General features: G+C 36.6%; 1 protein-coding gene across 4 annotated transcripts in view; it reads left to right on the top strand.

The window, feature by feature from the left end:
- Positions 1–20,827, top strand: part of PAIP1 (poly(A) binding protein interacting protein 1) — a 31,251-nt gene extending 10,424 nt beyond the window's left edge. For all 4 annotated transcript variants that reach the window (XM_087443257.1, XM_004422789.3, XM_004422790.3 and 1 more), the window contains exons 4-11: positions 3,401–3,513; positions 7,428–7,539; positions 8,958–9,083; positions 10,785–10,891; positions 11,441–11,558; positions 12,324–12,378; positions 16,757–16,850; positions 19,628–20,827. In XM_087443257.1, the coding sequence (XP_087299383.1) occupies positions 3,401–3,513; positions 7,428–7,539; positions 8,958–9,083; positions 10,785–10,891; positions 11,441–11,558; positions 12,324–12,378; positions 16,757–16,850; positions 19,628–19,721 (819 nt within the window). In that variant the 3' untranslated portion in view covers positions 19,722–20,827. The remainder of the gene's footprint in view (positions 1–3,400; positions 3,514–7,427; positions 7,540–8,957; positions 9,084–10,784; positions 10,892–11,440; positions 11,559–12,323; positions 12,379–16,756; positions 16,851–19,627) is intronic.
- Positions 20,828–21,241: the final 414 nt, after the last annotated feature.

Raw genomic sequence — 21,241 nt, 5'->3', positions numbered from 1 at the left:
CGCATTGATCATCACATGGCTTCTTTGAAGCCCAAGGATGGTGGCTGCTCCTTGAGGGAGGTCAGGTTCGTGTTCACCTGCCTGTTCACTTGTTAACTCTTTATGGTTTGTGGGAGCTTTTAAATCTCTGTTGTATGAAGTTCCCGTAGTTAGGGATCCAGGGCTGGAGCCAGACTGCAAATTCACCTGTGTAGCCACGGCTCTGTACAGGCCGTTGTAAGGAGCTTTGGGCATTTATGAGGAAGGCTCCATAAGTATCATACCTTTTTTCCACCCGCCCCTGTTTTATAGGATATGTAATTAACAAAACACAGAAAAGACTGCAGTTCTTTTCTCCTGGATGTTGAATTATATAGCATTATTGGATAGGGAAGAAAAAAACATGGGAGAGCTTTCTTGGCTCATAAATGAGTCTTAAAAAAAAAAAAAAAAAGGCCATAAAACACCCTGTCTTGAATCTTAACATTTCTGCTTGTCTTTATTTAAGATTTTCAAGGATTTACATCTTAATTCCTTGAAATTCAAGTGTTGGTCTAGATTCTTTCTTCACACAAAGTTTATTTTTGATCCTACCAGATTGGTCATTGACACATTAATGCTACTTTAAGGGGGAAAAATAGACAACACTGGATTTGGAAGACAAGTTTAAGATCAGTGTGTGAGACTGGCCAAAAACAGAGTAGGAGATGAAGAGAAATATAACCTTTAGTATTCTTTAGGTCATTGCTGATAGAGCAACTCAAACTTGGAATATATGGAAGGGTGATTATGATAGCAGGTTGATTTTTACCCTACCTGGTGTTTCATTTGACTACTTTTCCAATTTGTTCTGGATTATTACTGGACCCCCAGTATTACCTAGCCAACTCTCAGGTTTCCAGAAATGCCTGAGATCTTAGGAAGATAGAACTGCTGTATTTGTGCTGATACCTACTTTTGGCTTCTAAATGGATTGAAAAGAAATATGAGAATACTACTCAGTCATAAGAAACGATGAAATCCAGCCATTTGTGACAACATGGATGGTCATTGAGGGTATAATGCAAAGTGAAATAAGTCAGAGGGAGAAGGTCAAATACTGTATGATTTCCTTCATTAAGTAGTAGATAATAACAACAGTAAACAAACACATAGAGACAGAGATTGGATTGGTGGTTACCAGAGGGGAAGGGGGGAGGGAGGAGGGTGAAAGGGATAATTCGGTACATGTGTGTGGTGATGGGTTGTAATTAGTATTTTGGTGGTGAACATGATATAATCTATGCAGAAATAGAAGTACAATGATGTACACCTGAAATTTATACAATGTTATAAACCAATGTTACTGCAATAAACAAAAAATTTGAAAAAATAAAAATAAAAAAAGAAAAGAAATATGAGATAAAATGGAAGAATTATACTTATTTCTTTTCTGGTTTCTCTTTTATTTAGTTTCAGCTCTTCAATAGGCTCCCTGATCATAGTTCTTCAGGGCTGGATGGAAGAAGGGTTGTAACCTGACAAACTGTAATTTCTTTGATTGTCTCATAGCCAATTCTTCAGATACAGTCATGTGCCGCATAATGACATTTTGGTCAATGATGGACCGCATATACGATGGTGGTCCTGTAAGATTAGTACCATATAGCTAGGTGTGTGGTAGGCTGTGCCATATATGATGTTCACACAATGACAGAATTGCCTAATGATGCATTTCTCAGAACGTATCCCCGTTGTTAAGTGATGCATGACTGTATATACTCAGTATTTTAAATTTGAACATTCTGGGGTCAGTGATACACAGATTTACCAACGTTTCTTAAGTTTCATTGAGGGAGTTTACTCATAGCAACTAACAAAAGAAGACCTGTTGTAAGAAGGGAAAAAAATGGCAAATTAAACATACATATTCAACTTTGATTCTTCCCCCAAGTACTGCTAAAATGACAATATGGGGATTTTAAAAAGCCAGACGCCCATAAGGACTGAGATGGGGAAAGGAGATAGAAGTATCAGTTTTGGAGACAAGAAAGCAGGAGGGTGAGTGATAACTGACTTGGCAGATCTAAAAAAGTTGAATTCCAAGCCAGTGGGGAAAGCAGAGAATCATCCCAATTTACAGTACAGATTCCTGGATAAGGATGGAATGAGGAAAAAAAGATTGCTTGAAAATCTAAAAAATATCAGACTGTCTAGGTCGTTTTGCACTGAGTACCCAGTTTGAAGTTTTATTGTAACCTTTCTTGAGAAGTTATTAAAGGAGGTAGTCCACCAAAAAGAGGAATTAATGAAGACATGGGAACTAGGAAACGGGGACTTTTATAGGAGAGGCTAAGTGAATCATCTGAATGATGGTGTACAGGTTCCCATGTGAGCAAGGAAATAATTAGAAATAAAAAGATCTAATAATTATAAAGTACTTACTATATGCCAGGCAATGCTAAACACTTGACATATAGTTAACTCATTTCATCCTCAGTGGTTGCGAGGTATTATGCTTATCCCCATTTGATATGTATCTTAACAGAGAGGTTAAATGACTTGTGTAAGGTTGCCACAGCTAGTAAGTAGACCCAACATAGGGTTGGAGGGACATCAGACCGTTTGTTAGATCTAGACTCTGATTGACTACCACCTTTGTGACCTTGGCCAAGTCCCTTACCCTCTTAATGTGTGTTTTACTTACCTAACATTAGGTAGTGAACTGTGTTCTCTACTATTCTTTAAAAACTGAAATAAATGTTAAATTTCCTGAGTACTGCTTTGGTTGTATCACAGTCTTTGATATGTAGTGTTTTTTCACTGTCTTATTTTTTAAGATACCTTATCTATTTTGATTTCCTCTTTACCCCAGGTGTTTTTGGAGTGTTCTTTAAATGTTAGTCTTTCACACCAGGTACCATTAATCACCTCTTTAGAAATCAAGAAACTAAAGCTCAGGGAGGTTTAGTGATGTCCAAGATCACAAAGCAGAAGGCCTGGGTATCTTGTTCTAGACTGCTAGATGCCAGGGTCAGTGCCATTCTAGTCCTCAGGAACACCACAGATTAACAGTTTGGCAAATGTTCTTGTTCATAATTGGCACTATGTAACTGAGTACATGTACATATTTTGTGCAAAAATGGGTTAGTGTAAAGAGATACTGTCTCTTTACTTTCTGGTAACCTCAGGTAAATGGTGGGGAGAACTTGCTGTAAACATTTTTCTTTGTACTTGTTCTGGTTCTTGGTGTAAGGTTGGGAGGGAGAGTTAACTTAATTTCCTTATGCCTAACAATTATGAAAGACTTGTACATTTTTCTGTACAATATGGTCAGTTTTGGGGACAGAAATGTTTTTTCCTCTTTAGAATGTTGCTGTTAAGTGTTTGCATTAATAACTTGATGTATCTGTGTCATACAAAACTTTTTTCTTTTTGACAGGCCACATCTATCCCGAATTTCTCTTACATGGGAGCTCGCCTGTGTAATTACCTGTCTCATCATCTGACAATTAGCCCACAGAGTGGCAACTTCCGCCAATTGTTGCTTAAAAGGTCAGTGTGAATATAGGAAATCCAAGGAAAACTACTTGTAAATATTCTAGAATTTGACCATTCCTCTTTTCTAAAGACTGTGCATTATAGAAAGTTACAGGGAAGAGTAGGGCAGACTATTCTTACTTGTGTAGTATTAAAAGTTTGTAGTCATGTATACCAGTCTTTTTCTGTAATGGTCTCTGCCTTTGGTTTTGTGCTTAGAAAGGCCTTTCCTTTCCTAAGATCTTAAAATGATCACTTACCTATTTCTTAGTTGGTTTGAATAAGGGTCTAATTTCATTTATTGCCACATGTTTAACCAGTTGTTCCCATACCACTTCTTTTTGACTGATCCATTTCCTTATTGATTTGAACTGCTACCTTTATCACACTACATTCTTATATTTAGGTTTTTTTAATTTTATTTATTTATTTATTTTTTCCCCCCAAAGCCCCAGTAGATAGTTGTATGTCATGGTTGCACATCCTCCTAGCTGCTGTATGTGGGACACGGCCTCAGCATGGCCAGAGAAGCAGTGCGTCAGTGCGCGCCCGGGATCCGAACCCGGGTCGCCAGCAGCAGAGCGCACGTACTTAACCGCTAAGCCACAGAGCCGGCCCTCTTATATTTAGGTTTTGATTCTGGACTTTCATTATATTCCATCCATCACTTGTTCTATTCCTGTTCTATTACCATACTATTAAAAAGCTCTAATTTTTTTTTTTTAAACAAGACAATTGTTTTTGTTTTGTTTTTTCTTTTTTGAGGCAGATTGGCCCTGAGCTAACATCTGTTGCCAATCTTCCTCTTTTTTCTTTTTTCTCCCCAAAGCTCCAGTATATAGTTGTATATCCTAGTTGTAGGTCCTTCTAGTTCTTCTGTGTGGGATGCCTCCTCAGCATGGCCTGATAAGCAGTGAGTCGGTCTGCGCCCAGGATCCTAACCAGCGAAGCCCAGGCCGCCGAAACGGAACGCTCAAACTTAACGGCTACACCACTGGACTGGCCCCAAAAGCTCTAATTTTTTAATATCTAGTCTAGTTAGTTCCCACCATTCTTTTTTTGTGGAATCTTCTTTGCTGTGCTTGCATGCTTATTTTCTCCAATGATCTTTAGACTCAGCATGTGAAATTACACAAAGCTTGTTGGTATTAAGATATTTTGGCGATGGCAATGAATTCATAAGCTAATTTAGGGAAACTAATTTTCTTATAATTTGAGTAGTTTTAGTAACAAGGTTGTGTTCGAGTTTATTATAGTTCACCCATTAGTTGTTTAAAGATACTTTTAATGGTTGCAAAGTGTTCCATTGTGTGGTAAAACTACCACAACTGCACTAGAGCAGAAGAAAGACTCCAAAAGTACTCTCCAGAAACACTTGAAAATTAAGCTTTTGATGAAGGCGATACCTCAAATACATATGTAAAAGATAAGTTGTGCTGCTGACACAGTCATCCAGGGGGGAAAAGCAAAACAAAGATGGGTTCCTGTCTTACTCTTTAGACAAAAATATATTTCAAATATATTAAAGACTTAAATAAAAGTGAAATAGTAAATACTAGGGGGAAAATTGACAATTAAAAATCTTAGGTTGGTAAAGTCCTTTTAAGCAAGGCATGATACTCATAGGTCCTAAAATAATATATTAAACTTAATTACAAAATAGATTATAATATTTGGGGGGGGGTCATAAATTTATATGAAGTAAAAATAGGGATGTGTATAACACATGGCAACGAACTCATTTATTTAATGTGAAAAGGGGGGCATCTTAGGAATAAGTAAGAAAAAGACCAGTATTTTAATAGAAATATTAGGAATGGCTCTGAATAGGTACAATTTAGAAAAATATAAATGACAAAGCTATAAAAAGATATCTAACCTTACCTATAATTAAATAAATGCAAATTATAGCTTCTAGAAAAATGTAAAAGTGGGCAATTCTGGAAGGCAGGATGGCAGAAAGGTTTGCTTATCATCTTCCCCAGTGCTCCTCACCCCTGGCTGTGCCTTGCAGTTAACTGGAGACTTAAAATAGGGCTGAAACCTTGCCCCCACTCTTGGACATTCTGATGTAATTGGACTGAGGTGGAACCTGGGCATGGTTTTTTAAAGCTCCCCAAGTGGTTCCACTGTGTAGCTGTGGTTGAGAACCACTCTTCCGACTCTCTTTTGACTCTTTACCCCTGTGTGTGCTTCTATAGTAATGTGATACTGTCAAAGATATTAACATGGAGAAATGCCAATCATATAACAAGTGAAAAGCAGGGCATAATTCTATTACCTAACTTAAAAATGTATACATACTTTAAAAAAGAAATTACCTTCACAGCGGTTGTCTCTGGGGTGCAGTGACTTTGTTCTTTATATTTCTCTCTTATTTGTCTTGTTTCAACCTTTCTGAAATAAGCATATATTGCTTTTATAATTGAAAACCTTTAGCTTAAAAAGGTTTAGGCTCTTTCATCTCACCTAGGTAATCAACCATGTACAGGGATAGGGATTTGCTTTCACACATGCATTAACATATCTTAATGTATAATCTGATAGTCATAGCATTTATAAAACAAAAGCGAGGTCTCCTATGAAGTCGTGAAAGAAAGGATAAAAGAGAGCAGCCAACAAGGTGCTTGGATAACTGAATTGGTGTTAATTAACTGATCCTTTCCATTATTAACCAGAATGTTCTATTTATAGAAATCCCAACTTTTTTCCTGACAAGGAGTTAATTTAATATGGATGAGAAGGTAACAAATATCTTCTGTATCTGACTCAAACAGATGTTGCTCATTTAATATAGCTTGTAAGTGTTGGAATCGGCCACATAAGCACCCTAAGCTATCCTGAGTTTATGGTTGATTAACAAGCTGACTCAAGGTAAATTTTGGGGCAAGAAGTGACTTTTTTTTCTTTTTTAAAAAAATTTTTTTACTAAGCCAACCTAAACTGATGCCTCAAGTATGAAGCTATTAACTCTCCATAAGCTCCTCCCTTGGTCTTTAAAAGAAGAACTGTCAAAATCAGTTTTATAAAACACATGACTTTCCTAGAGTTTTCTCACCACCTTATCAGTAAAGATAAAGAAAAAATATTTAACACTAAAATGGTAAACATTTAAAGTCCATTTTAAAAATCCATTTTAGTGATAGTAGCTGACACCGTAATTCATTGACGCAGGCAATGACAGGCTTATTGTGAGTATTTTAGATATCTTGTAGGAACTATGTCTGTAAGCTCCAAGAAGAGGATGTCTTATTATTATTTGTGTAAGGAAGATGGGCCAAGCTGAGGGAAAATAAGTTATTTGACTCCTTCAGTCTCTATTGGAAATAGAGACCAAATTAATTGCTTTCTATGTTTCTATGTGGTTTCAATTGGGGACTTTTTACCTCATTTCTCTTCTCTGATTTTTATAATGGAAATTAGGATAATGGGCTTAATAAGAATTCATTTCATTTTCAGCTTAGGTGGAGGCCATCTATATATATTTTTAAAGGTCTATTTCAAAGTTTATGTTTTCAGAAAGAGTAGAACATTTTACAGAGACAATTTGAGTAAAAACAGTGCTTTCTTAACAAAAAGCCTGTAAGGCAGTAAATAAGGTAGGGCATTTTTTTTTCTTTCTTTTTGATGCCAGTATACAATGAACCTCACAAAATTTATGTTGCCTAAACATTACAAACTTAACCTGATAAGAATAGTTGAAAATGAACCAATCAGTTTCTTAAAGCTAGGAATCTTAATATGAAAAAACTACGCATATTCTGGTCTTTACAATGGACAGGAACGCTTTTTATTGTAGCAAGTCAGACTTTGGTGCATTGTACTTGCCTCTGTATTGCTTGTAGACAACCAAACCAACAAATAGTCATCTTGTTTGACTACTTAAAAAACAAAGCAATGTGAGATTATAAAAGGTATATCTTTGTTAGATGTCGGACTGAATATGAAGTTAAAGATCAAGCAGCAAAAGGGGATGACGTGACTCGAAAACGATTCCATGCATTTGTACTCTTTCTGGGAGAACTTTATCTTAACCTGGAGGTGAGGAGAAATTTTTCTTTTGTTAAGCACTGACAAAGCCTGAGAACATAAATTGATCTTAGTAAGGAATTTGTGTTTACGTTATACTTTTACAACATTTCGAGTGAAATGGAAAAAGGAGAATGAGAGAGAAAGAAAAGAATGTCTTAGTACCTACTCATGGTAGTGTCTGTACTCTAATGGGACGTCTGTAATATTTGTTTCTCCTGTTCATGGGCAGGGTTAGGAAGTAGTTACTCAACATTTTAAAGTCTTTATGTACTTCTGGAAAGCCGTGGTTTACATGCAGGTTTAGGCTTTTGAAATATAGACAGTCATACCTTTTTGAATCTTTACATCATAAATATTAGTACATTTAGTTTGTTGACTTTCAGATGGTGGCTCAAAAGCGACTTGCCCTACAGAACACAAAGCTTTGAGTAAAGAGGGGAGAGATTAGAGTTTCTGGTTTTTTCACCCTAATTCACCCAGAATAGTTCTTCTTGGTCCTATTTTAGATATTAATCTTCCACACAGAATGCATTTGTACAAAGTCTACAGCTAAACATGTTTGTAAATTGGTGTACTTGAGTATATGCTTATTAGTAGATGATGTAAGTGCTGACTGAATATTACTTTGTAATGGATTTGCTTGATTTTTTTTTTTTGACTGGTTACTTCCGGATATAGGTATAGCTTCTTCAACTCTGATTTGAGGACTGAGTATCATAAACACCACTGAAAAGACAAATGAGTCCACCATCAAATGTGCATGTCAGTCAGTGCATCTAAAAGGTCCAGGTCCAATCTAGTGCCTAACTTACCATCCCTTTTTACCACAGATGGACTTAATTTTTAAAAAATCTCATGCTTTAATCTTTTTCAGTTTAGTTTTTATTTAAACCAAAATAAGAGCACCAATCTAAAATGTGCTTTAAATAATCATTTTAAGAATGCTGTTGAGCATTTCCTTTGTGGAAATAATGATGCTGTGTTTGTGGGGAATATAAAGATAAGGCATGGCTTCTCAATCTAAAGTTCTTCTAGGCAGAGAGCTCAGATATGTATACCATTCTAATGCAAAATAGAGTATTTTTAAATAGTATAAAAAGCAGAATAAAATGCTGTATGTTCCAAAAAATGTGGTAGCTTAATAAGCTAGAAAATGCTTTATGAAGCAGTAGCATTAAAGAGGGTTTAAATTATCCTGATTGTATGTTATGTGTGATAAATGAAAAATTTTACCTATAGATTACTAGTTTTATTAGGGGTCTTAGTTATGTGTAAAGTAAGTCTAATTTTGTGAAGATACCAGAGTGTGTTCCTATGATTTTTTTTTTTAGCTTAAAACACTTATTTTGCCAACATATTATTAGACCATTTGTATATCTGCATTATATTTTGGCATAGTTACTTTTCATTTTCTTTTGTCCCAAAAGATCAAGGGAACAAATGGACAGGTTACAAGAGCAGATATTCTTCAGGTTGGTCTTCGGGAGTTGCTGAATGCCCTCTTTTCTAATCCTGTGGATGACAACTTAATTTGTGCAGTAAAATTACTGAAGGTAGGTTTTACTTATTTTTTCTTAAAATTCAACTGTTCTACCCCTTTAGTGTATAATTTAGAGGAAGGAAAGTATGCATAGTACACAAATGAATTCAAGATTGTTATTAAAGTTAAATATTGACAGTTTATTCTCGATTTAAATATTGAAAAAGCAGGGCCGGCCCCGTGGCTTAGCGGTTAAGTGCGCGCGCTCCGCTGCTGGCGGCCCGGGTTCGGATCCTGGGTGCACACCGACGCACCACTTCTCCAGCCATGCTGCGGCTGTGTCCCACATACAGCAACTAGAAGGATGTGCAGCTATGACATACGACTATCTACTGGGGCTTTGGGGGGAAAAAAATAAATGAATAAATAAATCTTTAAAAATAAAAATATTGAAAAAGCAATGTATACGTATTGTTTAATAATATAGGAAGCAAAATTTAGAAGTGAAAAAGGAAATTCTTCATTCTGCCACCATCTGTAAATCCCCTTTTCCCTCTTACCCATGTCTGTGTGTGTGCTCTCATGAGTAAGATCTTATTCTGTCCTGGCTTTCTTTTTTACCACCTAACGAACATCTTAGATCTTCGCATGACACACAGATTGACAGTCTTTTTCTTTGGTAGCTTCAAGTCTTCGCATGACACAGAGAATGACAGTCTTTTTCTTCAGTAGCTTCCTGGTATTCCAGTGTATGCATGCACATTGTTTATCCATTCTGTCATGTAACAGTTGGGGTATTATCAGTTTAGCTACTGCAGCACTGTCAGTAATCTTGCGTCATGTCTTGAAATGTGCAGTTGTTTATGTAGGTTAAATTCCTACACGTAGATTTGGTGGGTCAGTGAGTGTATACTTTAATTTGATAAGTAATACCAACCAGCAGTGAATGAGTACACCTCTTTCCTCATATCATTATCAGTGATGGATATAATCAACACTGGTTTTTGTTTTGGCATAGGTGATGTGTAAAAACCAAAACCTCATTTTAATTTGCATTTTCCTGATCGCTAGTGAATTTAAGCGTTTCTTCATGTTGGTTAGCCATTTTTTTAGTTTCTGTGAACTACTTGTTTATATCTTTAACTCATTTTTTTTCTGATGAAGGTCGTGTTTTTTTTTATTTAAAATGTCTATGTTTATTACATGTTAAATATTTCAGAAAGTGATTTGTCGGGCCGGCCCCATGGCTTAGTGGTTAAGTGTGCGCGCTCCGCTGCCGGCGGCCCGGGTTCAGATCCCGGGTGCGCACCGACGCGCCGCTCCTCCGGCCATGCTGAGGCCGCGTCCCACATGCAGCAACTAGAAGGATGTGCAGCTATGACAGACAACTATCTACTGGGGCTTTGGGGGAAAAATAAATAAATAAAATCTTTAAAAAAAAAGAATTTAAATTTGAAAAATATTTAAAAAAAAAAAAAAGAAAGTGATTTGTTGAGTAAAACTGCGTAGCCTATCTTAGTGATACAAGGAATATACCATATAGTCATTGACACGTAAAACCTCTGATTTAAGTTCTGCTGTAATTCATTCTTTGGTTTCTCTCAATCAAGAAAAACAGCAGGTATAGAGATCCCTGAATATTAGATGGTAGAGGATAATTGGGAATATTTAATTTGCTAAATTCATCTTGTTCAAAGAATGCCTGAACTGCTACTAATACCTTTTCAGAATTTCTATATTGAATTCCTTATGTTACTGACACCTGCTTTTTTAGTTGACAGGGTCAGTTTTAGAAGATGCCTGGAAGGAAAAGGGAAAGACTGATATGGAAGAAATTATTCAGAGAATTGAAAATGTTGTCCTAGATGCCAGTTGCAGCAGGTAGGAAAAGAAGTAATGTAGACAGCCAGTAGATCTAAATTTCTTGCTTTTTCTCAAGGGGTTGTTTTTTAATCTGCTATACTTTATCAGAGTAATTGAAATTGATCTACAGAAATATTTTCTTTAAACATATAGTGTTTTACCTATGGCTTCTGCTAACTTAACCATTTTGTTCATTATGTTTATAAATTGAAAAAGTTAAGATTTTCCTGTGCTAAGATATGAGTCCATTGAAAAATGATTCAGACTTTAAGTTGTTCAGTAAATATTTGGGTAAAGTACTATTATAAATCCAGTAGAAGGCATAAAAATGTTTGCTGGATAGCCGCTGCTTTTAAGAACCATTTGGTCATAGTTACATGGAATAAATTTCAAGGCTGTTTAAAGAAAAAAGTAAATTCATGTCATTACAGGAAAAGTCTAGAAAATTAAAGCATTGGATGTACGTGTTAAATTTATGAAACAAAGTTTTAGAAGTCTGTGGCGTTTTAGAGCCTGACAACACTTATGGTGGATATACTTTAACTTATTTTTGACTTTTATCTGCAGAGATGTAAAACAGATGCTCTTGAAGCTTGTAGAACTCCGGTCAAGTAACTGGGGTAGAGTCCATGCAACCTCAACATACAGAGAAGCAACACCTGAAAATGACCCTAACTATTTTATGGTATGTTAGCATTTACATTCTAAGTTTTGCTTATTGCTTGAATTCAATTTTAGAAATTTCTAGATGAGTTACATAAAGCTGTTCTCAGAATTTAATGCCTAATAACTCTTTTCACTGGCTTAGGGTCACATGGCAGCCAGCAGACCAGGTAAATAGGAGAGGAAACATGGAATCCTCCAGTGAAAGGGTGGACTAGAGAAAGATGCGTCCAATCGCAAGGGAAATTGATAAGGCTTGGACTTGGGTGAGCATAGGGATTCCAGGAAGCAGTTTTTCCAGAGAATTCATAACCAAATGCATCTCAAACTTTTACCTCGAATGTTGTAGTAAATTAAGAAAATAAATATGGTTATTAGGCCAATGATGCCCTGAAGCTCCCAACATGACCGAACATAAAGCAACTATGAAATAATGCTCCTGTAACCCCAGTTTTGGAAATTCTTAAAGAAAAAATAGGTGGAGGGGGGGAACCACAACTAAAAATGAGCTGACACTAAATCACAGTGCACAACAGAACAATTCACAGTGAGTATGACAGACAATAGACAGCAGAGTTAGAACCACAAGAACTGGAGATAATACGTTAGAAATCTGAAAACCATAGGCTTTCCCAGTGAAATGGAAATGGCTGCGAGGAAGTTAGTTTTTCGCTTGTTCTTGCATTATCAAGTGCAGACAAGTGACATCAGCTGTGCTTCATTAATGTCCTTTTGAAAAATCAATTCTGAAATGATTACATATTTTTATCACTTTGATTCGTCCTAGAATGAACCAACATTTTATACATCTGATGGTGTTCCTTTCACTGCAGCTGATCCAGGTATGTTGTCTCAGTCATTTTTCCCTCCATTTTTTGGTAAGGTAGTAAATGACAGAAAACCATACCCTCCCCAGCACAAAGCTGTAGCTTTTTGAAGAGTTCACATCATTCTAAAATAGGGTAAAAGTTTGTCTCATATAGAATATCCCTTACAGTGACCACTTAGAACAATTTCCAATGGAAAGTCTGACTCACTGTGTGGTGTCTTGTCACCCTAACAGTGAAGGATTGGAAGAATCTCTCAATTAAATGCAGTCATTTTTATTTTATATTTCCTCTGATATTTTGTTTTATACTCTAAACTTTCCAGTGGTTAGAATGAAAGAGAAAGATGATTCTAGTTCACTATGTAGTCAGCAAATTTCATTAATATGGATTAATACTTGTAGATACTAAGAATTATGGATTTAATACTTGGTGGATCAAAGTTAATTAACTCTAAATCTCTGACACCTTCCCTTCCAGAAAAAAGGCCATTTATAGAAAGATTGCTTTAATTGTGATAAATGGGAGTGCAGTGTGAGCAAGAGAGAACTTTTTCCCTTTTGGTACAAACTACAACCAGCTTATTGTCAGAATTCTCCCATTTGTTTCCTCTGGATAGCAGGCACTGACTATCCTGTGCCTCTAGCACAGGGGAGGTGGAAAGAAGAACTGCTTAACTTTAAACTTTAAATTATGAAGCATTTGAAAACTATAAAAACCACAAAAAACTGACCTATTGATTCGCTGTCAAGATTAAACCAATGTCGTTTTGTCATATTAATATATACTTGGGGTCTTTTTAAAGAGATAAAACCCTACAGATAGTACTAAACCATTCTCTGTTCTATGATTGATCCCTCACCCCCAGTCCAGTCCTTCCATCACTTCTCTCCCAGAGGTAATTACTATTCCTGAAGTTGGTGTCACTGTGATATCTTTATACTTCATTTGTGTCTGTAACAATAGGTATTATCACACACAGTGGTATTAACCTAAATGGTATCTTATTGTGCACATCCTTTTGCAGCTTATTTTTTATTCACTATTATTTTCAGTACTTATCCATGTTGATATATGTAGCTTTAGTTCAGTTATTTTAAATGCCAAATAATATTCCCCTCAGAGTAAACCAGAGTTTACAGATCCCCGACTTATGGATGGTTGGGTGGTTCACACTTGTTGCTACAGACAATGCTGTACAGACATCGTTATGTAGTCCTTGTGCACATGCAGGAGTTCTTCAGGAGGAGGAAGTAGAATTGTTACATTATAGGCTGTCTGCAACTTCAACTTCAGGAAATGTTGCTGAAGTGCTTTCCAACATGATTATACCGTTTAATATTCCCACAGCAGCAAGTGAGCATGCTTCTCATCCTTCACAACACTTACTGTTATCAGACCTAATTTTTGACAGTCTGATTGTATAAAATTGTGAACTTTTTTTTTTGTGAGGAAGATCAGCCCTGAGCTAACATCCATGCCAATCCTCCTCTTTTTGCTGAAGAAGACTGTCCCTCAGCTAACATCTATTGCCAATCCTCCTCCTTTTTTTCCCTTTTTCTCCCCAAAGCCCCAGTAGATGGTTGCATGTCATAGTTGCGCATCCTTCTAGTTGCTGTATGTGGGATGCAGCCTCAGCATGGCAGGAGAAGCGGTGCGTCGGTGCGCACCCGGGATCCGAACCCAGGCCACCGGTAGTGGAGCGTGCACACAACTGCTAAGCCACGGGGCCGGCCCCTAAAATTGTGAACTTTTATTCCCCTACTAGTGATACGAATTTCTTCTCGTGTTTCTATTGATCTTTTGATTTCTTCTTTTGACCATTGCCTGACTCTCTTCTTTGCCCGTATTTCTGTTGGATCATTTCTTTCTTAGAGATTTGTAATTACTTACATAGCCTAGCAAGTGATCCTTAGCTTCTCCCAGTATGTGTCATCTTTCAATTTTGTTTATGATGTCTTGTCATATAGAATCTCTGAGTTTTGATGTAAACTAAATGTATCTGTCTTGTTTGTGTTCCCTGTGACTTAAGAAAGTTTCCTTACTACTATCAAATTCCATTTTCTTCTAAAAATCTTACTTTGGTGCATTTCGTATTAGGTCTCTAATCTATCTGGCTAATTTTGGGATATGGTAGGAGTTAAATATCGTTTCCGTAGGCTATTGTCTCAGCAACAGGTGTTGAGTCGTCCTTCTCTTAGATAAAATGTCCCTCTGTTGTGTGCCATGTAACTTCTCTGTAAACGTGTCTTATTCCTCTGTCTGTGCGTGTGCATCTTTCTTCTGTTTGTCGGTCTAAACACCAATACTGTATTCTAAATTATTCTTACCTTACTGTAGATCTTGCTATATCTGGTAAGACAGACTTTCTTCCTTCCCTTATTCTTCAAAGTTAGCTTGATTCATTTTGGTTCTTTGTTTTTTCTCATTCTAAACATGCTTATTTTTCTTTCACATTTTTGTTCTTTTAATTCTAATCCTGCTGTTATTTCTGATTATCACACACAAAATTGTTTCCTTATGTTGTGATCGTTTTTTATTACAACCTCATATTTAACTTTCTTAAACTTTTTTTGGAAATGATCTCAAACTTAGAGAAAAGTTACAAAAGTAAAAATTGAACAAAGAACGTCCATCTACCCTTTACTCGTATGTACCTTTGTTAACACTTTATTCCATTTGCTCTACTATTTGTTCTCTCCACACTTAGTTTTTTTTTCCTAGACCATTTGAAGTTGTTGCCTATATTTTGGCTCTTTATGAGTGCTCCACTGTTTTAACTGCCTTTTTGTTTTTCTTCATGAAAACTCCTTGTGGCTTGGATCATAGGAACATCTAACCAAAGTGGATTTTATATTTGCTCCTGCCAGGAGCCATAGGGGTAACTAACACTGGCTTGGAATAAGTTAGGGGTTCTTTATGTGCATAGTAGAGATTTGAGGTGCAGGCCTATTGTTACAAATTCTCTGGGGAACCAATTTCTTCAGAGTACTTCTGTCTCTACTCCAAACCCAGGCAGAGACAACCAAGCTCCTTTGCCGTCTCACTGTGCCATCAGGGTGTTTTTTGTTTTGTTTTTTCCCTGGTCCACATTTTGCTTGAGAATACCAACGCTTTGAAGGCCCTGGGTTTGTGCAGGGTGATACGGGTGTGGGGCCTAATTCCTTCTCCCTGTTTCACATGGACCCAAGACTTTACTCTCTTACCTTGTGTGGATTTTAAAATCCAAGCCGTTTGTTCCTGAGCCCACACGGTCTACCAGCCCCCTGGCTGCAGTAGTTTTGTGTGGCTTCAGTTCCCTTTTCACTTCTGCTATCTGGTCACTGAATTTTCTGTTTTGTGAACTCATCTATACATTTAAAAGGATGTTTGTCTTATCTGTTACCTCCAGTATTTGTTGAGGAAGGTTTTATAATTTATTAAAATGGTCTCCAAATTGCCAAAATTGGATGTCAGAATATCACCAACCATTTAGGCTGGAGTTAGAGTTTTATAGAGACTGACAGTTTTGGAAACACGTGGTCTTTACCCAGTCTTGTGTAATTATATTATCCTCTTGAAATCTGAGGTAGTGGTTGGTCACAAGAAACTAATTTTAAGGTAACTAGTTTTACTATACACTGATCTATTTTATTATTCAGAGACAAGGACTCCATATAGACATGCTGATCTTAAAAGATACTCAGTAACTCTGCCTAAGACAATTGGCAGATGGAAAGCGATAATATCACATGTATTACGCCTTGAAAGAGCCCAACCTAGGGAAAGTTGGTATAACTGAAACATTTATCAGGTAGCTAGCTATGCTCCAGCTCTCTCCAAGGAGAGAGAAGAAAAGAAAATCCCCTTTGCTCAGAACCTTTGCTAGGTGAGCCTCCTCTGATTGAGAAACATGGAACAATGGCTGTGATCTGCTAGCCAGGTGGCTCACTTGACCTCCTTGGGGAGGAGTAATGGGGGAGCCAGAAGCTGGGATGTTTGATTGAAATCCCTCCTTGTGGAAGGAAAAACAGGAATATGGAAGGAATGTGTTCTTCCCAAGTTATCTAGCCAATACTTCGTCTGATGGAAAGAATTAGTAGAGAATGTAAACAGTATACACATTGGCTGTGAAATGTACTCTGGTATATTCACAGTGGCTTTGATTTCCAACTTATATTTCAAGGAAGATTATATATGTAACTAATATTTATGAGCATGAAGGGGGGCAAAAGCAAGCCAATTAGAATATATGTTTTGTAAAAGCTATTCTTAAATACATAATGGGAAGCGTACTGCTATTTAAAAATTGGATCTACTTAGATGAAAAGTCATGCTAAAAAATTTTTAGGGATAACTGGCCATTTCGTATGAATTTTTTCAGCATGTAAATTTTTTTCTTTGTTTTTTATAGATTACCAAGAGAAATATCAAGAGTTACTTGAAAGAGAAGACTTTTTTCCAGATTATGAAGAAAATGGAACAGATTTATCAGGGGCTGGTGATCCGTAAGTTCTCGTTAGCTACTAACTTTTTGTGAAATTTCTGTGGCTGTAGTTTACCGATGGAGTTATACTAGAAAAAAGTAGATGAAAGAAAGTGCATTTTGATTTGATGGTATTACGGTTGTATATATGTAGTACTTGTTTCCCAAAAATTTTTAGATAATCGGATTAGAAAACATGTAAACTATGATTTTGAAAATTTACATATAGTTGAGGGGAAAAAATGATTAAAATGTAGCATATTCAAGCACAATTAGTTTTTATAAAATAGATTCTGTTATTATACCCAAGACTTTAAAATAAGTAGCTCCAATACAGTCAGACCTTGGGCAAGTTCTGTGCTTGTTTCTCCATCCATAAAGTAGGAATTGTAGCAGCCCTCGAGTTTTTTGGGGAATTAAATGAGAATACATAAATAGCTGGAAGAGCCTTCTGTATAGCACGTAGTAAAAGGCTCAAATCTTAGCTGTCAGTGGATAAATTAAGATTAAAGAAAACACAGATTACTATATAAAATGTTTGGACTGATGGGAAGATGTAAGTTATCATCCTATTCTCGTATCTCAGTTTCTTCACCTGCCGTTTATTGTAATAAAAGAAATTTATATTACTGACTTACCATCGGATTACACTACATTTTGTTATAGAAGGATCAAGAATTTGTGAGGTTTAGTTCTAGCTCTGTTAACAATTTATATGAATTTGGACAAGCTACTTAGGTCTTCTTCTTGGGCCGGCCTGTGGCGCAAGCGGTTAAGTGCCCGCGCTCCGCTGTGGCGGCCCCGGGTTTGCCGGTTCGGATCCCCGGGGCACACAGACACACTGCTTGGCAAGCCATGCTGTGGCGGCATCCCATATAAAATGGAGGAAGATGGGCACAGATGTTAGCCGAGGGCCACTCTTCCTCAGCAAAAAAAGAGGAGGTTTGGCAGATGTTAGCTCAGGGCCTATCTTCCTCACAAAAAAAAAAAAGGTTCTTCTTCTTAAGTAAAGGGAGGAATGAATTAAATCTGACTTCAGTTTTTCTTATATCCCATCTCTCATGTGTGTTGTAGGTTTTAAAAAGAAAAAAAAAAGTGAACCAACCACCTTTATGCTCTCTCCTATTTAGTGACATTTTAATTATAAGCTGGTTTTTGAGATCTTCTAATATAATGTTGCCATACTTTTATATACTAGTTTAATAGAAAAAAATACAGGGATGTAAGGACCCAAGCACAATTAGGACGGTTCCTAAGGAAGGTACCTGCTGGGTATAACACTGGAAGTTCAAGTTGTTCTTGGCATTGAATTTCAGGTTATCCTCTAAAGTTTTGCTTGGTAAGCATTATATTCTCTTGCCCTAATGAACTTGTGGCCATTTCAACGCATGGCCTTATACTGGAAATGGGGGAGGAACAAAGAGGAAAAGACCCATCAGCAATTGGTAGGGGGGCCGGCCCAGTGGCGCAAGCGGTTAAGTGGGCACTCTCCGCTGCGGCGGCCTGGGGTTCGCCCGTTCGGATTCCGGGCACGCACCGACACATAGCTTGTCAAGCCATGCTGTGGCGGCGTCCCATATAAAGTAGAGGAAGATGGGCACGAATGTTAGCCCAGGGCCAATCTTCCTCAGCAAAAAGAGGAGGATTGGCAGATGTTAGCTCAGGGGCGATCTTCCTCACAAAAAAAAAAAGCAATTGGTAGGATTGGCAAGATAGTTTTGTCACACATGTAGGTGGAAGGCTTTTTGAGGGGTGGGGAGACACATAGACAGCATCTGGTTGTGGAGGAAAAGTGCAGAAAAGGGAAAAGATTTGGAGTCAAATTCTGGTCTGCCACATACTTACCCAAATCCTGTGTTATTTATTTAACCTCTGAGAGTCTGGGTTTTTTTTTTTATCTCTAAAATGAAGATGATAGTAGTACTTATCTTTTTTAAATGGCTGTGGGAATTAAAGAATGTGTATTTTTTTTTTCCCCCCCAAAGCCCCAGTAGATAGTTGTCATAGTTGCACATCCTTCTAGTTGCTGTATGTGGGACATGGCCTCAGCATGGCCAGAGAAGCGGTGCGTCGGTGCGCGCCCGGGATCTGAACCCGGGCCGCCAGCAGCGGAGCGTGCGCACTTAACCGCTAAGCCACGGGGCTGGCCCAGGAATGTGTATATTAAAGCCTTAATGGGCACTTTAAATTTTCGCCCCATACTTAACCATGGAAAGCCTTGCTTTCCATCATTTTAAACTACCTAATAGTTGGAAAAAGTCTGAAACAAATGATCTGGAAAGGAGCTTCTTGTTATGAAAGTCTAATTCCAAATAAATGAGAATGTAACTACATTGTCATTGCAGGAATATTATTTCTCATGTTAAGTAGACATAAGATATTGCATCATAGAAGTGAATGGCATATCTGAAATTATGTTCTAATTATAGTGTAATTGTTGATGAGGTGAATTTATGAAATTAATATCAATCTCGAGTCCCTAAGTTTATATGTCAAGCCTTTAATTTAATTTTGAGATTAGATTAAAGAATTTAACCTATCTCTACAAGTACAAGTATGGCAGAATCTTAACTTCAAACACAAGGGGCTTAGAATCCAGTGTAAAATTTAACTTAGCAAATTAAGCTTTTGTTTGTCCAAGGACTGACATTTATGTAATTCTAAACAGTGCTTTAGTTCTAGTATAACTCAGTCTAGGAAAGTTATGTCACATCCTTTCTTTAATCGTGGCTTAGCATCTTGGACATTTTCTGAATTGAAAAACATTAAAGTTATGAATCATCTTTGCTTCTTTCACAGGTACTTGGATGATATTGATGATGAGATGGACCCAGAGATAGAAGAAGCTTATGAAAAGTTTTGTTTGGAATCAGAGCGTAAGCGAAAGCAGTAAAGCTAAATTTCAGCATATCAGTTTTTAAAGCAGTTTAGGTTATGGTGATTTAGCAGAACACAGGAAAGCAAGAAAATGTGTCACACTTATACCAAATTAAGGATTTTGAGTTATGTTACTAATGTATGCAAGTTTAATTTTGTTTAACACTATCTGCCAAAATAAACTTTATTCCCTATAACTTAAATGTGTATATATATATAATAGTTTATTATGTACAGTTAATTCCACTGTTTTGGCTGCAATAAAATCGATTTTGAAATAAATGAAATGTTGAAAGTAAATTTTGCTAGTTGGTTAGAAGCTTATCTTTTAAATTCTACTTTTCTTGAGGGAAAAATTCTTAGCCTGGAAATATATATTACTGCAAAAATGTAGCATCCTTTTTTTAGATATGAGTTATAGCTTTCATTTAGTTTTACATTTAGTGTCTCAATGAATTGGGTTTCAAATATGAATCACAGTCATGAAATTCTTTAGCACTGAAGTCTTAGAATATATCATTAACAACTGACTTACATATCCAGATGCTGTTTGATACCAAGGGCTTTTAAAATGTCATTTAAAAAAAACAAGCGAACTTAGAACTCCCAACTAAACAACTAAGATTCCTCACTGAGGCTTTATTGCAATTCTAGAACTGTTCATTTTTTTTTACCTAACTTCATTACCCTAAAGCCTAGAACATTATTTTGCTTTATTTATGTGACTTTCTCATTTTTATTTTGTGGCATGAGTTGCATTGACTTTTTTACTAGAGAATTTTACTAGATCTTTGTCACTCAAGTTTTCATCTGCTTTATAATTGATACACCTTGAGGATCACTTTTCTAATACTTCTACTATAATGTGGTACCACCTCAGCCCTATTTAAGTAATATTTTTACCTAATGTCAAAAATCTTTTTCCAACTAACTAAAACTTATGTACAAAAGGATTGCTTGTAAATGTGCATGTAAATAGTTCTGTTAATAACCCACTGTTTTACATTTGGTACATCTGTGTCTGCTAATACAGTTAGCTTTCTCACTTTTCTGCTTGTTTGTTCCGTCTGGATTAAAATTAGACTTTGGAAATAAAAATTTAAATAGTTTTGTTTCCTCTAAGTTTTTGGAGTGGTATCCTGGTATTGTAGAGAATTTCTGTTGAACTTTTTTACATGATATCCTAAAATTAAGGTTTGAAATCAGAATCGTCTACTATTCTGTTCAGTGTCTGTTGAATAAGAATTCGGTTCAATAACAAGTCTACTTGGGAAAACTAGCAAACATAAAACATTAAAACTTTTAGATTCCTTATTGTAGAAGGGAAATATATATGTAATTGGGGGTTTTAGAAATTGTAATAGAATTCTTTTTTCAAAATGGCTCCTATAACATGGTGGCTGTTACCTTAATCTGCAGTTCTCTAAAGACTGTGCTTACTGTAAATCTCAGGGGTGGGAGGAAGAAGGTGTAGGAAAGGGGCAGTACATTAGACCAGGGGCCAAGTATATGCTAACTGAATATACTTGAAACTTC

This window comes from Ceratotherium simum, chromosome 18, assembly GCF_057802395.1.
Source record: "Ceratotherium simum simum isolate JZ-2026a chromosome 18, ASM5780239v1, whole genome shotgun sequence".
NCBI lineage: Eukaryota > Metazoa > Chordata > Mammalia > Perissodactyla > Rhinocerotidae > Ceratotherium > Ceratotherium simum.
The sequence above is the reverse complement of the archived record's forward strand: the minus strand, read 5'-3'. Positions and strand labels throughout refer to the sequence as shown.